At 45.3% G+C, this 17,096-nt stretch overlaps 1 protein-coding gene across 1 annotated transcript in view; it reads left to right on the top strand.

The window, feature by feature from the left end:
- LOC123035430 (myosin-3) overlaps nucleotides 1–13,902 on the top strand; it is a 31,322-nt gene extending 17,420 nt beyond the window's left edge. Inside the window, exons 25-39 of the mRNA XM_044453589.1 lie at nucleotides 647–1,036; nucleotides 1,159–1,285; nucleotides 3,084–3,202; nucleotides 4,001–4,197; nucleotides 5,537–5,720; nucleotides 7,022–7,187; nucleotides 8,364–8,488; nucleotides 8,882–9,190; nucleotides 9,280–9,483; nucleotides 9,708–9,833; nucleotides 10,903–11,073; nucleotides 11,162–11,266; nucleotides 11,354–11,449; nucleotides 11,580–11,717; nucleotides 13,745–13,902. Of these exons, the coding sequence (XP_044309524.1) occupies nucleotides 647–1,036; nucleotides 1,159–1,285; nucleotides 3,084–3,202; nucleotides 4,001–4,197; nucleotides 5,537–5,720; nucleotides 7,022–7,187; nucleotides 8,364–8,488; nucleotides 8,882–9,190; nucleotides 9,280–9,483; nucleotides 9,708–9,833; nucleotides 10,903–11,073; nucleotides 11,162–11,266; nucleotides 11,354–11,449; nucleotides 11,580–11,717; nucleotides 13,745–13,768 (2,481 nt within the window). The 3' untranslated portion in view covers nucleotides 13,769–13,902. The remainder of the gene's footprint in view (nucleotides 1–646; nucleotides 1,037–1,158; nucleotides 1,286–3,083; nucleotides 3,203–4,000; nucleotides 4,198–5,536; nucleotides 5,721–7,021; nucleotides 7,188–8,363; nucleotides 8,489–8,881; nucleotides 9,191–9,279; nucleotides 9,484–9,707; nucleotides 9,834–10,902; nucleotides 11,074–11,161; nucleotides 11,267–11,353; nucleotides 11,450–11,579; nucleotides 11,718–13,744) is intronic.
- Nucleotides 13,903–17,096: the final 3,194 nt, after the last annotated feature.

Raw genomic sequence — 17,096 nt, 5'->3', positions numbered from 1 at the left:
TGATTAACTTTGTTCCACATACAAAATTTTCACTGCATAAGTTAAGGCTAGGCAGCTAAATTCTAAGGATTACATTGGTCCCATTTTCAAGTGTTTTATCATGTAACACCATGATATTACCATGCTGTTAATCTATTTTCATATGTAGTCCCTTGAAGCATCTCTCATCGATTACCATACTCTTTGCTTCCTTTCATACCCAACACAAGTAACTTGTCCTTACCATTAAAATTCTCCAGATATTTGCCAATTTAATATTTGCCCACATATTTGACTTTCCATACTTATTTCCCATTATACCCCTGCCTTTTTCCTTTCCTCCCACAACTCACCCTGAAGTGTCCAAAGGTTCCTTGCTGCACCCTCCCTCCTCGACCCTGTGCCTACTTAAAATGTAACACTTTTGTCTTCCTTCAAATTTCTCCTGCTTTCACAAAGACTTAATCTGCACTTACACACATTTTTCCTAGTTATCCTTGTCTTTCCTTTAATGGCTTTTAGATTGGGATCCCTGTCCTTATGCTCTCTTCCTTTATCGGGGCTTACAAATGCCTGAAGCGCCATCGTCAGTGATGGCCTTGCGCTGTGAATAACAAGAGGAACAACAACAATAACCGGTACCCCTCAATTTCCCTTCCTGTGTTAGGCGCGCATTGAGGAGCTTGAAGAGGAGATCGAGGCTGAGAGGGCCACTCGGGCCAAGGCGGAGAAGCAGCGGGCGGACTTGGCCCGGGAGCTGGAGGAGATCAGCGAGAGGCTTGAAGAGGCGGGAGGCGCCACCTCTGCCCAGATCGAAATTAATAAGAAGCGGGAAGCGGAATTCCAGAAAATGAGGCGCGATTTGGAGGAAGCCGCCCTGCAGCACGAGGCCACGGTGGCTGCTCTGCGCAAGAAGCACGCGGACAGCACGGCCGAGCTTGGCGAGCAAATCGACAACCTGCAGCGCGTCAAGCAGAAGCTGGAGAAGGAGAAGAGCGAGTTCAAAATGGAGATTGATGACCTGGCCAGTAACCTGGAGTCTGTCTCTAAAGCGAAGGTATTTGAAAATGGAAAAAAGCAGTTCTCCCGAATAAGACCGCGCCTTCTCAGTCATGTAAATAGAAACATAGCCCTGCATGGTATATTCCTATCATTTCAAATAACGTCTTGTCATCACAGGCTAATCTAGAGAAAATGTGCCGTACTTTAGAAGATCAACTCAGTGAACTCAAGGCCAAGTCTGAGGAAAACCAGAGAGCAGTGAATGATTTAACCACGCAGAAAGCCCGTCTACAGGCAGAGTCAGGTAAGAAAAATAGTGGTGGGGACAGAAGAGGCAAATATTGATAACCAAGTTCTCCATGTTCCGTGAAATCTCTGCAGTGCATTTTTAGTGCTGGGACACCTCAGAGACACCAAATAGAAACAAAACATGTTATTATGAATTCCATTTCTGAACCACCCAAAAAACATGTGAAGAGAAACTTCTTTAACTTAAAGTGCTTCAGTCATCCAAGGAGTGGAGTGATAATCTAGTACTCAAGCAATGTAGATTTTAAAGGTATCACACAAGAATCAATAGACCTATCAGTCTCACTTGTTTTGCTGGAGCAATAAGGGAAGCTAAAGTAGTTGTAATGACAGCCAGAGAGAAAACCAAAGAGAATTCTATGATTCTCACTTCACACTTCGAGGGCTTAAATATGCCAGGGCTTTTCAGGACAAACTCTATAATCTGTATGGTGAATACCAGGCCTGTCCTGGAAACTGTGAAATAATAAGAGGCAATTTCACCTGGGAACCATGAGTATGACGCACAAGAAGGACAAGAGGAAATAGAAATGACTTGCATTTCTTCATTTAACTTTTGTGATGCAACAAGTCATAAACTGGTAGCACACTTCTCCCCAGTGAGATATGTTGAATTCCTGCCACATTTTGATGCGTCTCACCAAGGGAGAGTTGTGTGGATTTATCCGTTATCAGACACAATGAAGAGGCAAAAAGAATAGGTATAAGAACCCAGTGCTTGCTTTCTATCCAACTTCACTTAGGTGAAACTGCATGGAGTATGTTGTGTGTGAATTGCAAACACCACTGATTAAAAAAAACTTCTTTGCACAAGGTTAAGCCCTTCCTCTTCTCTTGAACTTTTGCCAGCCTCTGATGAGATTGTAATCAGGTCTGGAATTTACCTTACTGCTGACTGATACAACCGTTTCAGATAGAGGCACATCTCTGTGCCTCCCGTCTGTTTATGTGCCTGCATGTAAATGGTTTTATGCTATTTCTGAAGTGTTTAATCTTTGCAAACTGCCCAAAGAGCTTCAGTTACTGGGCAGAACAGAAATATAATAAATGAAATGGAATGCCACTTCTGGGTTTAGGGTTTTTATATTGGGAACTGCATTCCCTAGGAAGGTTTGTGCACTGGTCCTTCTGAGGCAGGGGGGCTCACTGCAGCTCTCAAGGCTACATGTGGTGTTGGTTTGGGAGTTGGGACAGCACTTGCACATGCACACATAATTGCACATGCTTGCATCTCAGGGATCTGTATGCAGGGATTACTGGAGTAGAGGGTAAAGAGCTTTCTCAGCATCCCTCTCCCAGTTTTTTGGATCCAGATGGCTCTTTCCTCACTGCCAGCCCCAGAGGAAGGAAAGGGGTTATATCTAAGGGTCTGTCAGGGAGGGAGTAGAGAGGGCAGATATCAGGAAATTCAGCAGTGATAATGAGACCAGGCACCCTGGGAACACAATAAAGGTCTTGGGTGGCTTCCGGTAGCCCCAAGCTGCAGACTGCCCCCCCCCCCCCCCCAGGCTGCAGGTTGTGCGTCACATCCTAGGCCAGGCTTAACAACCAAATGCAACATGCCTGGTTTTTGGTTGGAGTGGGACATCTGAGAAAAGCAGAGTTCGGAGTAACAATTCTCATAGCCATTAGTGCCTGTGTTGTAAGTGTTAGTTATGGAATCATACTTGATGTTTTATTGAGCATCAGTGACATCAGCTTCTCTTTGCCAAATTGCATAAGGAGGAAAATTAGGGTGTTTATTATTTAATTAATTTATAAATAAATAAATAGTTTGTCTTCTTTGTTCAAAGGTGAACTGTCACGTCAACTTGAGGAGAAAGAGAGTATAATATCTCAGCTTTCCAGAAGTAAGCAAGCATTCACCCAGCAAATAGAAGAACTGAAGAGACAGCTAGAGGAAGAGACCAAGGTATGTTTAAGTAGAGTGTGCTAGGCAGTGTGAAGTCTGCTGTCTGTCTGTCTCTGCCTTCAGTACTTTCTTCAACGCTCTTTCTCCTCTTTTACTTCAATACCAAAGAGCTGCACTCTTTCAGTATACAGTACAATTTCATCACTGTAGAGCTATGCCTGTTCATGGACCAGCAGAAACTTGCCTGCATCATGGGATGTAACAGCATCACATGCTGGCAGGCAGTCTCTACAGCTATTTAGGCTTCAGTCCTAAGCACATTTACTTGGGTAAAAGTTCCACTGAACTTGGTGGAAATTGTGTTGAGGACTGTATGATTAATGCATTATGTCTTCTCTGCATTTACTAAATACCAATTCATTACCTGAGCTTTTTGATTTAGTCTGTACATGTCAGGTACCGTTATCACTGATGCAGACCAAGGCACTGAGCTACCACTACAATTCACCACAACTGCATTGCATAAGTAGGTAACTCACAAATTAGTACAGCACTTAGTCTGCAGTTCTTGTAGGATAAACAAGCCATTAGGGGAATCCAAAACTATTGGAACACACTCATGAACATGTCTAAACCTCTCCAGGACTGGGAACTGCCCAAGTGTTGTGTGAATAAACTAGTCTAGCCTCTGACATGCTGATTTTAATTGAGATATCTCTATTCTGATGCAAGAGGCTTACACAGATGACACAAAATGCCACAGGCATCACCTGCTGTCCAAGAGTAGTCCTGAGGAGAACAAATGCTATCAGTTGTGTTCGGTTATAAACGGACATGTGGTGTGCTGTGAACTCCTAGGCAAAGAATGCCCTGGCCCACGCCTTGCAGTCTGCTCGCCACGACTGCGACCTACTCCGGGAGCAATATGAAGAGGAGCAAGAGGCCAAGAGTGAGCTCCAGCGCGCCCTGTCCAAGGCCAACAGCGAAGTGGCTCAGTGGAGGACCAAATATGAGACTGATGCCATCCAGCGCACAGAAGAACTAGAAGAGGCCAAGTAAGTATTGGGTCAGGAAGCAAAAGTTGGCAATCGTGCTTACACATGGCCTTGGCCAATTTTTCACTTTTATTTCATCTGTTGCATTTCTGTACCATCCAAGAGCTAAAACTCTCTGGGCAGTTAAAAAGGGTGAAAACCCCCAAATTACAATTTTCTTAATTTCTTCGATTAAAGATATAAAATAAATAAAATTGACTGATTAAAAGCTGAAGCACCTAAGCAATTTGTGATATCGCTTAAATTCATAATTCAGGATACGTTTGCAATGCTCAGATGAATTACAAGCTAAACATCTGTTGTGGAGACCAAACAAAACTTTACCTTAAATATGTAGCTCACAGAAAGATATTAAGCACTGGTGGGTGGATTGGGACCCTCAGATGGGGGAAGGGGAGGAGGCTTTGACTTTTGCTGTGAACCCTGTCTAGGTTAGGAAGACTGCACCTGTACTTTACACTGGGGAAAAATCATGAAAACAAATGTGGACCATTTTCTACATGCCAGAATGTAAGATGAGATACAGCACACAGTGCAGCTATACTTCCTTTGGGAGCCAGAACCTTGCGAACCATCCCACAGGTGCTCGTGCATGGCTCTCTCCAAGCTCTAATTCATGCCCATGTCTTGGGCAAAGCTCGATGTGATTGGTTTAAAAGGATATGATAATATAGATCAATTTGGTTCTTAGAGGAGTTAACCCTCACTTTTTATGCATTCTGTCGTGATGCTCATAATTGCTGGCCCAGTGAACAGAACACATCCCAACGATCAATGGCATTAATTGAAAGCAGGCTGGGTCAACTGGTATTAATTAACATAAAATAATGCAAACTAAGCTTTGCCTTTCTCACCCATTCAGCTGCTATGTTTTTGGTAGCAGAGCTATAATGGGATAGAACAGGGGGGAACAGCTGGCATTTCAAATCTGATCACAGCCATGCAGCTTGACAGTGAGGTGGTATGGAGCTAGGAGGAGGTGCGGGAGCGCCACGCCTTGTCCTGCCCTCTAGCCTTTCACTGCGTTCTTTACTGCCTCAGATCAACATGATGGCCCAGACTGCGAGGCATGACAAGTGGCAAGGGAGAACCAGGCTCTTTGCTCAAAGAGATGAGTTAGGAGTTCCAGTTCTATTTTTTTGTAAGCAGTTGCACTATGGGGACTTCATGCATACATTGGCTGGTGCTTTACTTTGCTAGAGAAGAATGGCACCACAGTGTGTGGGGTCCTGCTAACCATGGAGGCTGGTATCTTAAGTTACCCATGTTGAGAAGGGCAAATGGACAGAGGATCTAAGGACTTCATGGGTTGTCATCATTATGATCTGACTTCCTTAAGGAAAAAACTTGCTCAACGGCTTCAAGAGGCTGAAGAGCAAGTTGAAGCGGTGAATTCCAAGTGTGCTTCCCTGGAGAAGACAAAACAGAGGTTGCAGTGTGAAGTGGAGGACCTCATGGTAGACGTGGAGAGAGCAAACGCACAGGCAGCTGCCCTGGACAAGAAGCAAAGGAACTTTGACAAGGTACATTTTGAATAGTTCCCCTCTGAGGTATCAGTCCTTAACTTATATCTTTCTTCTAATTCACATAAGAGGAAGCACTTGATACTGAACCTGGCTTTACTTCTACCTATTGAAAGGATTTTTAAAGCCCATTCTGTGGCACTGGCAACATGGCCCAGATTTCCAGAATGGGGCACCATGCACAGGCCATGGCTGCTGATAGCTCCCCCAAGACTTTATATGGCTGTGAAGCTGTTCAGGCTTCCTGGCTCAGGGCTAATTCAACCACTTGGGTCTCACCAGTCTGTGACTTGCTGTATGTTTGATATGCTTTAGGGTGAAATGAATGCTCTGTTTGAAACAGCTGTTTCACACTTTTGAATGCTCTGTTTGTGACAGCTGTTTCACACTTTTATTTTAGCAGTCTGCTTTTCTTCCACCATGGAACTCATGGAAGAAAATAAGGTTTCTACCAGGCCTGTAGTCAGGGTTGATTAGCAGGGGCTTGTCTTGCCTTCCATTTTTTAAACAAATAATTAAAAACCAATTTATAGCGTGGTCTTTAAAGGACTTTCTAAATCAGATTAATTGATTTTTGTCACTCTACTCAGAGCTGACTCAGGCCTGAGTCTCAAATCTCCAGAGAGCCAGTGTGGTGTACTGGTTAAGAGCATGAGTCTAGGACTGAGCCAATCTGGGTTCTAGACCCCACTTGGCCATGGTGCCAACTGGGTGACCTTGGACCAGTCCCAGACAGTCAGCCCAGTCTGCCAAGCAGGGCTGTTGTTGTGGAGATAAGATTGAAAGCAGCAGGAGGAGAATGATGTAAGACACTTAGAGTGCTTTAAGAAAGAAAAAGGTGGGCTAAAAACCAATCAGTCCAACAAACAAATTAGACCTGAACATGCTTAGTTGCAGGAAGATCACTGTACCATGTACCTTTGGAACTTGCCCTGGGACATGGAAATCATGCCCATATGTTGAGGATGTGATGGAGGGACAGGTGCCCCTCCATCAAGAACGTTGGACAAGAAGAATGTTCTAGGCCAAGGGACAACTGGGGGCAAAGGGAAGGCTGTTGGAGGATATCCAGGATCAGGGGTTATGGAGTCGTTGTGTGCATTTTTGTTAGCCAGGACTGTCCCTTACTTTGGATTACTGTTCTGCCATGCTAGAGGATACATAGGAGGTAAAGAAGTGCCACATGAACGGCAACTGTTTTCCCCCTGATGATATCCAAGAATGGGAAGCCCTTTAGGGAAGAAAAGACATAGGCAAAATAAATATATTAACTAACTAACATAAGCACACTGGGTGTTAAGATTTTGGCAGAATGGAAGGCCAAATATGAGGAGAGCCAGTCAGAACTGGAAGGTGCTTTGAAGGAATCGCGGTCCTTGGGCACTGAGCTCTTCAAAATGAAGAATGCCTATGAGGAAACATTGGATCAGCTGGAAACAATCAAGCGGGAAAACAAGAATTTGCAGCGTAAGTGTGTTACTTGATCTTCTTTCCTGGTGTTGGAGAAATGTTGACTCCACAAGTGCAGATAGTCTTGGGATTGAGCCAGGGTTGGCAACTTCTTGTGCTTTTAGTGGCGGTACAACAGGCAGAAATTTTCCATCACTGTACCTTCAATGGCATGAAAAACGGCACCAACTGAGTCGCGATACCTCACGGTTTGATCTCTTCAGCACTGAAGCCAAAAATCAGGAGAGGACTAAGACAGGAGTACAGCTGTTAATCAAGTCAAAGCACCTCACATTGTGGACCTTAAAATAACATTAGCCTTCAGAATTCCCATTTCTCTGCATTCCCCCTCCCATGCTGTGAGAAGGCAAGATTAACCCAGTACCACCAATAACTTAGTTTTTAGGCACACCCATTTCTTTCTGTGATTTCTTTCAGAGTGATTTCTGGGAAGCATTGGCAACAAGAATTAGTTTGACTTCATAGCTCCCCCCCACCCCCCCAACCACGTGAGCTGTTCCAAACTTCCCTGGCAGTCTGCTCCCGTGGACACACAAAGGGCAGGCCCTACCATTAGAGAGAATGCACAGCTGTTTCAGGCAGTGGATTGGGAGTGTGAAGAAAGGCAGCAGATGCTTATTTGCTGTTGCTATGCTTCTACTTTTAATTGTGTTAATATTGCATATTACACGGGAAATGTATTTGTGGGATTTTCTGCCTCTTGTGACAAAATAACTTGTGTGGCTTTGGGCATTGTGTACCTTGGCTTGGGGATGGGGTGAAAGGAACAATTTGCTTCTCTGCTTTAGGCAGCAAAATGTCTAGGGCCAGCACCAGACATGCCTAAAGTGTGAGCCAGGTGATTATCATGGGTAGAGCTGATAGAATTTCCTGTGATTGTGGAAAAGTGTTCCATCATCATGGGAACTGCAGCCATATTTGCATGGTTCACACATTCTGTCTGGGGAGATCTGGTGCACAAAAATGGAGATTTGTAATCAGATCAGTAGGGAAAAAGCATCTCTTCCAGAAGCTGAGAGAAGAAGACATCAGTCTTACCTCTGCTTATGTCGGTTTGTATGCAGCAGCTCTTTGCATGGATGTACATGATGGTCATTCTCCAGGCATTTCATTCTTCTGACTTCATTTTGTCAACCATTTGAGCATGTTTTGTTTTGTTTTGACTTCTTCTAGAGGAAATAGCTGACCTTACAGAACAAATTGCTCAAAATGGCAAATTTATCCATGAACTTGAAAAGGCCAAGAAGCAAATAGAAGTGGAGAAATCAGAAATGCAGATGGCTCTAGAGGAAGCAGAGGTGAGCTATCTATAAAGAGTAGGAAATCAAATTCAAATGGTAATTAATGATGCTCTTCCTTGGGTATTTGTAGCCAAGGGCAGCAGGGGAAATGCTCATTCATTTCAGCTAATTCCAGCAAAGCACAACAATCAAAGCGGAGCATTGTCCTATAACCATTTGCTTAGCAAATGAGCCCATCACCTTTTGAGCTATGAAGGATGTGGACATGTAATTTTCCTATATCACATCATACCTGCTCTTTTCAGAAAGTTTCTGAAAGATCTTCCATGTTGGTGATAGAACATTAGCCGGTGTTTTATTCCACTGGTATGAGATCAGTAGGAGAAAACATCTCAAGAAATAGGTGTTTCCTCCTCTGGATTTATTTGTTCTCCAATGTTCCTTCAATAGGCAGCTCTTGAACACGAGGAGGCGAAAATCCTTCGCGTTCAACTTGAGTTGACTCAGGTGAAATCTGAGATTGACAGAAAGATAGCTGAGAAAGATGAAGAAATCGATCAGCTGAAGAGGAACCACCAAAGAACTGTGGAAACAATGCAAAGTGCTTTGGACGCAGAAATACGTAGCAGGAATGAAGCTATACGGATTAAAAAGAAGATGGAGGGAGATCTCAATGAAATGGAAATCCAACTGAGCCATGCCAACCGTGTTGCAGCTGAGACACAGAAACACCTCAGGAATGTCCAAGGACAGCTCAAAGTACATACTTATTCATTGATCCTTTTGGGGTGTGTTTAGAATGATTTTGATCAGTCCTACTGAGCCCTTTTCCTTGTGTGTGTTTTTAGGACACACAGCTACATTTGGATGATGCTCTTCGAGGACAAGAAGATCTAAAGGAGCAATTGGCCATGATTGAGCGGAGAGCCAACCTGATGCAGGCTGAGATTGAGGAGCTCCGGGCAGCTCTGGAGCAGACAGAGCGGGGCAGGAAAATCGCTGAACAAGAGCTCCTGGATGCCACGGAGCGAGTGCAGCTTCTGCACACACAGGTATGGGCTGCTAAGGAATATGGCTATCACTATCAAAACATACTGCTGGTCTTGGACAGCCAAATGCTCCAGTGATGCTCCCAAGCAGAGCACAGCACAGATGGCTGCCCCAACATTTGTTAACCAGGGGTACTTGGTCTCTGAGCTACGGTGGAATAACACCCCAATCACTACTGGGAATTAACTGCAGAAAGACACAAAAACATCCACTCTCTTTTCTTTAGAACACCAGCCTTATTAATACGAAGAAGAAGCTGGAAGTTGATATTTCTCAACTTCAAAGTGAAGTAGAAGATGCCATCAAAGAGGCCAGAAATGCAGAGGAGAAAGCAAAGAAGGCCATCACAGATGTAAGAACTTCCTTTCTGTTCCCTTCTAGTACTTGCCACAGAGCTGTGATGCTAACAGACTATTTTGGAAGAAATGCACCCCCCCTCCATGCGCCATGCACACATACAGAAAGAGGCAGCAAATCATCTTGCTCCAAATCAGCAGCCATTCATCTAGTAGGGAAAGCAGCTGGGCCTTTAGCTTACATTTCTGCATTTGGCTCCATTGAAAATCAGCGTAAGTTACCCAACTAATGGTGGTGTTATTTGAGGAGAATTTTTATAAAGCTTCAGGAGAAAAATTAAAAGGGCAGAGCTCTATTAACACATACATTATCAAATAGAAAAAAAAAAAAAAAACGGGTCTGCATTCAGCTTAACAAGGCAGCCTGCTTCAAACCCTGGTTTTGTTACTAGCATGTTGTCATTTGCAAGCCACGGTGTACGTCTTTCTCATCACTTAATTGCACTGCAATGCCTATTCAGTTTTTTCCTGCAGTATAATGATTAATGCACAGAGCTTCTATGAGGAGCAGAGGTAACCAGCTTGGTAATATACCATAGAAATGATGGATTTAAATACCTTGCACACATTGCCCTTCAGGCATGCCTGCAGCTCTATGGGAGCCATTTTTCCATGAGGCAGCCTGATGCAGCCGGGCACATGCATGTGTGAGGCAGCGACGTAGACCTGCTGCTTCCTTGTGCAAGGCTCAGGTGGCCAGCGACTTTCCACACTATGAAGTATGACACCAGTGGACCCAATGTGGCCCCTCAGGCTATCCTACATGACCCACAATGCCTTGGGGAGGCACTTTCTGGGAGTCCTCCCCTCTTGGAGCCCTGCTCCCTCAGAAGGGAGAGCAGCTGGGAGAGTAAGCGACCTTGGCCTCTGCTCCCTTCCCTAACCCAGTTAGAGAAGACTCAGGAGGGGAAAAGTCAGCTTGAGACCCAGCTAGGGCCAGGAGCAGCAGCCACGGTCCTCTATGGTTGGTTGTTTCAGTTTCAAGCTCTGCTGAGCTCCTGTCCTTTGTCTTGAATGCACTGACTTTGGTTCCTGTTGGTTGGAATCTTCTGTCTATGTTTCAAGGCGGCCATGATGGCAGAGGAGCTGAAGAAGGAGCAAGACACCAGTGCCCACCTGGAGAGGATGAAGAAGAACCTGGACCAGACTGTCAAGGATCTGCAGCTCCGTCTGGATGAGGCAGAGCAGCTGGCCCTGAAAGGGGGAAAGAAGCAGATCCAGAAAATGGAGGCCAGGGTAAATGCTGGGGTCAAGGACTGGTGGCACAATGCAGAGTTCTCTGCAGTCCAGGACCTCCTATAGCATGTCTTGCTTGCCCTCTTAGATTCGAGAGCTGGAGTCAGAGCTTGAGGGAGAGCAGAAGCGAGCTACAGAAGCCATCAAGGGTATTCGCAAGTACGAACGGCGCGTCAAAGAGCTGACTTTCCAGGTAAGGGCAATTGCAAGAGCACTGCTGCCCAGCCCTTCTCTCCCTTGACAAATACATGTCTCAGCTAATGTGCTACCACTTTTCTAGGGTGAAGAGGACAGGAAGAATGTAATTAGGCTACAGGATTTGGTGGATAAGCTTCAGCTCAAGGTCAAGTCTTACAAGAGACAAGCGGAGGAGGCTGTGAGTTATTTAAACATCTTTTTTGTTTTGTCACTTGAAAAAAAGTGTGAGGTTCTTGTTTTGACACTAGCATCTGAACTTGCTTTTTTGGGCTGAATATTTTGTGTGTGTGATTCATTTTTGGCTGCAGGATGAACAGGCCAACATGCACCTCTCCAAATTCAGGAAAACACAGCACGAGCTGGAAGAGGCTGAGGAAAGGGCTGATATTGCTGAGTCTCAGGTCAATAAGCTCCGAGCAAAGACCAGAGAAGTTACTATCAAAAAGGTAAGGGCTTCTTCATGTCAGATGCCAAACCATATATGCCATCTGGAGGAAGCAGCGGCCCACAAATCAGGGCTGCCACAATGAATGAGAAACAACCAGGGAATGTCTGCCATTAGAAGTGTTGTGTGGAGTGGAGGAAACAGCTAAAGTCACCCTATCAGTAGAGCTTCAAATACTCTGGCTTCCATAAGACTCAGCCCATGGAAATTGGGCAAGCTGGGACAGCCTGGCTTCAGGTTATAGACTGCATTCTATGGGCAAAGCAACTTCAAGTGAAGGCAAGGCTCTGAATGGGCCCCACTGTCCAATTGGGATGCTGCAGGCTAATCCACATGACTAGTGTGAAGAATTCCCCTGCCATACTTCAGGTTTTTGCAGGATGGATAGTCTTGTAAGACCTCATTGAAGACCCATTCATACAAATATTTGCAATGGGGAAGTGGGATTATGCCTCAGAGGCCTGAGCCACACTATCCTTATGCATCATTTGGGGTGCAAAGTTTGCAGACGTGGAGCTTATACACAGTGGATTCTTTGCATCGACCCTGTGCAAATATTACATCCAGTATGTGGAGGTGAAATAGCTCTGGGGACAAGACTGGACACCCAAGAAGCAGGCAGGCAGGTTTCTCTTTCCCAACCACGTGTAGTTTTTGCACACTTGGATGGGCAAACAAAACAAAAACCACCACTTGCCTGATGGTGTTGGTGGGTGTGTCTAAGAATAACGTGACACAGGGCCAGCCCTCCCTTTCTGTGGGCTGCTGCATCTGCGTCAGGTGGCAGAGTGGGGACAGCAGTGCACTGTGCCACTCTCCCCTTGGCCAGGAGCATCCTCCACTGCCTCCAGCAGCTGAACTGGGGAGCCCTCTCAGCCGCCTTCCTGGTGGGGGCTTTTCTGCAGCCAGAAATCGATTGGCAGGGCTAGCCTGAGCAACTTCCTGGCTGCGCTGCCAGGGCTCCTTCTCACAGTGACCCACCCCACCTTCCCACCTGCTTGGCTGGCCCATCGATTGCGGCTGCTCCTTCCCTTGTTCGATCACTCCCACCTTGTACCCCAGCCACGAAGCTTGTGCAAGAGGTCATCTGAGCTCCTGCGAGAGCTCCACAGGGGGGCACAAGGGGGGAGCAGGTGGACTACAAGCAGAAGTGAGCGGAATGGCTGTCTGACTGCATGAGTGAGGGTTGGCAGCCTGGCCACGTGGACAGGCTGAGCGAATGGGCGGGTGCGCTGCAGCCTCAGTCGAAGTGGGAAAGCGCGTTGTTCTGGGCGTGTCGAGACAAGCAATACCACTTTGCTTGATCCCTTAGCTAGACTCACTGCAGAGGTAAAATCCATCCTATGCCAGCCTGAGAACTTGAGGAAGTTGCTTGTCATCCCCTAAGAAGCTTCAACTCATATGCAAGTTGCTCTCCTTTTATATTTCAAAGGCTGGCCACATTCACCTGCTCATATTTCCACTCAATAGGGTTGTCCCATCAGTTTGGTAGCCCAAGACAGGAAGCAGCCTTGTGGCCCCACATGCAACTGCATCTCCCTTTCCATGAGCAAACAGGGACCATGGTCTCCTATTACTTCTGAATCAAGGAGCTATGGTCACCCAGTTCAGCACAAACCAGGATATGAAGCCAACTTTAAACTATGACTCTACTTCCTGACACATCCCAAAGCTGTTAACCATAGTTTCCCAGTTTAGATGTAATGGGAAACTATAGGTCACTGATGTCTTCCTGGCTTCTTTGCTAGCTGGCAAGAGGGGACAAGTGAAACAGCTGAAGCTTGTTTATATCTTAGCTCATCACATCAAGATGCAGTCATCCCAACACAGCAGTAGCGTGACTCTCCCTCAGTGAAGAACGGCTTACTTGGGGCGTGATTTAAAAAGTGGTGGGTGAAGCAGTGGACCCTTCTCCACAGGCTCTGAGCAAGCCTTTGCCCGGTTGAGCAGAGAAGCTTTGTGTTCAGTCAGGCCCCATGTATGATTTAAAATTATTTACATAATTTACTTACCTTTTTTTCTTTGCAGGTGGTGCTAGAAAGTGAAGAGTGAATGCACTACAGGACCGAAGCTGGGAATGTATGCAAAATGCATATGTCTCTCTAGGATGGTTTGAAAACTGTAGTACTCCTGTAATCTTTCCTCAGTCACCCCCTATAGAAAATAAATTGTGCTTTGCATAAAGACTTGGTTAGTTTTCTACTTTGTGTTACAGTCTGAAGCACTAACGAATGTGCAGGTGGCTGAAACAACAATCTTTCCTAGCAGATATTGGAATAAAGAAATAGCATTCATCTTAGAAATTAAACCTTTGGACTTAGAGAAATGAACACTGCCTCCACAAGGTGTTCAATTTAGACCTGTCTGGCCTCCTTCATAGTAAAGGTCTTTAAATTCAGAAGTGATGAAAAGAAAAGAAAGACATATTCAGGGTGCCACAGTCTAAGGGAATGGTTACATGTAAGCCACTCTCCAAAGTGTCTCTCTAGCAGCCTGATTGTCCCTGAAGTGTGACCTCTGGTGGCTGAAGGAGGAAATTTCCAAATGCAGGGACCAAACTTCCATTCCTTGCAATGCATTATGTTCATAATTATCAAAAAGGACTACAAGGGCTACATCTTCCAGTGGGAAACTGTATGTGATACAATTCATTTATCATCATATTAAAGTTTAAAGGATTATGTTGAACTTCAGAGGCTAACCTATTCACAATAAACTACTCATCTGGAATGGCAAACTGTCTGCAGCTTTTGGCCACACAAAGCATTATGGGGAGTTACCCACCTAATCTGAGAAATCCAGATCTTTACTGTGACAGAGGTTTACTAAGAACAGAACTGCAAAATTATGAACATACCGGTCAAAATCCCTTACAGCATTTTTGTCCTTGACAGTGTGAAAAAGCCAAGAATCAGGGCTTTCTTTTCCCAAAGAGACAAGTTGTGTATTACCCTATTGCAGCTATAATGTGTGGCCGTATTTTATGGCCTTGCCATAAGAAAAAAATCCTGGGTAGCTTACAAATACTCCTCAAATCACTTTGGGCTTTTCTACGCAGTGCTATTAATTCACCGCTTCCCCTGTTTTGTCACAGCACTGAGATCCCAGTGCTCCACAAAGAACAAAAAACTCACCCCGAGCCCCTTCTAGCACTCAGCTGCTCTGCTAACAAATCTGTTCTGCAGCCTTGCAAATCAGAAGGCCAGTTCTTGCCAGTTACAGCTGAGCTCTTGGGGTATGTGAAGAAAACCACACCAATCTTAAATTGAGGCCTCTGTTTAGGTTGGCGACCGCAGGCAGATATACTAGGAGAGCAAGTGGCAGAGGGCGAGAGGACAACTGGGCCCACTGGACAGGGCCAGCATGCTGCCTTGCTTAGGAAGGACAGACGCGTGAGCCAGAGTTCTAACTATAGGCAGCCTTGCAAGATGCTTGTTGTGGTTATTCTGTCGTGGTTATTCTATCCCCCAATAAACATTCAAGGGATTCCATGGGGTCTAGGTTGCCTGCACTCATTAAGAGGGGCCATGAGATCATGGGACTCTTGACAGCTGTATGAGATTTTAAAATGGCAGAGCCTATTCATATCTCAGCACGTATACCAGGAATTGTAATGAGCGTTACTTCAGATTTCACAAAGGACTGTCCGAGTTAGAGTATTGGGTTGAACAGGCTAAAGTAAGATGCTTGTGCTTTGGCATCCCTGTCACAGAGCAAGGACTGATGTGGGTAGGTGGTATTGCCACTAAGGAAAGATAACAAGTAATTAGTAGAAATATGAGGGAGGAAAAAGAAAATCAAAAATATGGTAATAAGGTTGCTAATGTTCTTCTAGCAGGATTTCTACAACATTTCAAACTGCACAACAAGCCAGAGTGTTTTCCTAACTTGCATAGCGGAAGAAGCTTCATCTTAGGCGTTTCTATCTGTTTTGTAGCTGTGGAAAGCAAAAAAGCCCTGTTTTGCGAATGCTGAGAAGTAACTAGGAGCAAGCTTGTGCTTCTCATACATGGGCCAGATAGTCAGAGCTCCCTAAACCGGATGACTGTGGAACAGTGTCCCAGAATGGGAGACCAAGCAGGGCTTGTGAGCAGGGTGTCTGGGTAGCAGAAAGACTGGATGGACTATTGGGTTGATCTAATAGGGCTGCTCTAACATTAATCTAGGCTGGCGTAATTCACAGTACTTCTGTGCCATTGTTGCTCCCAGCTTTTCAGTTCTTCAGTACGAATAGTAAGTTGGACTAATGAAAGTCAGCAGCTGGGGATGTTCCTACATGGAGGGATCCTAGCAGAAGGCCCTGTGTCACTATTGTATAATATTTTTTCCTTAATACATTTTCCATAGTAAGGAAAAATATAGATGGAGTGGTGGGAAAACACAGCAGGATTAGGAGCGGTTGTGCAAATAAAAGCCTCATCTGAAGCACTGAAGGTCTCTTTAAAACCAGCAATAGTTTCAGGATGATTTACAAATCCCACTGAAGTTGGGACACAAGCTTAGGACTATTTTGATCAAGGCTCCTTTATATGAAGCTTTTAGGCTGCCCTTGAGGCTTTTGCTTCTGGATTCTTGGTGCGATTAAGTTCCTTTACAAGTGTTCTCCCTACCTCCCAGCAGGGGTTTTGTTTCTCTGCCTTCTATTTGCTGCATAACCATTAGGTGGCACTGAGGTATAGTAGAATTGTGCAACACACCAGAGTTGCTTGGTGCCATAGTGAGTGAGGACTGCAACAAATGCCTCACGTAGCCGCCATGTCCTCCCTCTAACTTCACAGACTTTCCCCCCAGTCTCTCCAGAATGAACCCTTCAGTCACCTACAGCCAGCCAGGGCAGAAAGATGGCCAACCTGCATGTTATTGTGGGTACAAGCACGTCTTCCCCCTGGAAAAGTTGCCAGAATTAACTGTTCTGTTTTTGGATGGAGTGGATGGGTGGGAAATTTGTGACAAAGACTATTTTTCTGGAATAAGGAGGTTTCTCTGGTTTGAAACAACATGCTGCCCCTATAGACTTCACACAGGAATTGTCAGCCCAGGGGCAATATCTCCACTGGGCTTTTTCACTGCCATTCTGACGCTTGACTCACTGGCATGGCACATGTTACTCACCCCAAGCTGTCCCGCTTGATGCCATTATAGCCTGGATTTCTGCAGAGCAGTGACATCATGGCTTTTCTATATGTTGTGGGTTTTCCCTGGTATATATTATCAGTGTGTGCTAAACTTGCAGCACTGGTGGGGAGAGAAAGTGTGCTATCAGAGCTTCTTGGACATGAGGAGCTCCTTCTGTTGCTTACCTGTCTTCTCACCCCTCCATGGCTCTCCTTCCCCCAACTTTCCTCCTGTGTCCTCCTGCTCAAAAAAAGAGGAAAAGAAA

The sequence above is a fragment of the Varanus komodoensis genome, unplaced genomic scaffold (assembly GCF_004798865.1).
Source record: "Varanus komodoensis strain SLA01 unplaced genomic scaffold, ASM479886v1 scaffold7_1, whole genome shotgun sequence".
NCBI lineage: Eukaryota > Metazoa > Chordata > Lepidosauria > Squamata > Varanidae > Varanus > Varanus komodoensis.
The sequence above is the reverse complement of the archived record's forward strand: the minus strand, read 5'-3'. Positions and strand labels throughout refer to the sequence as shown.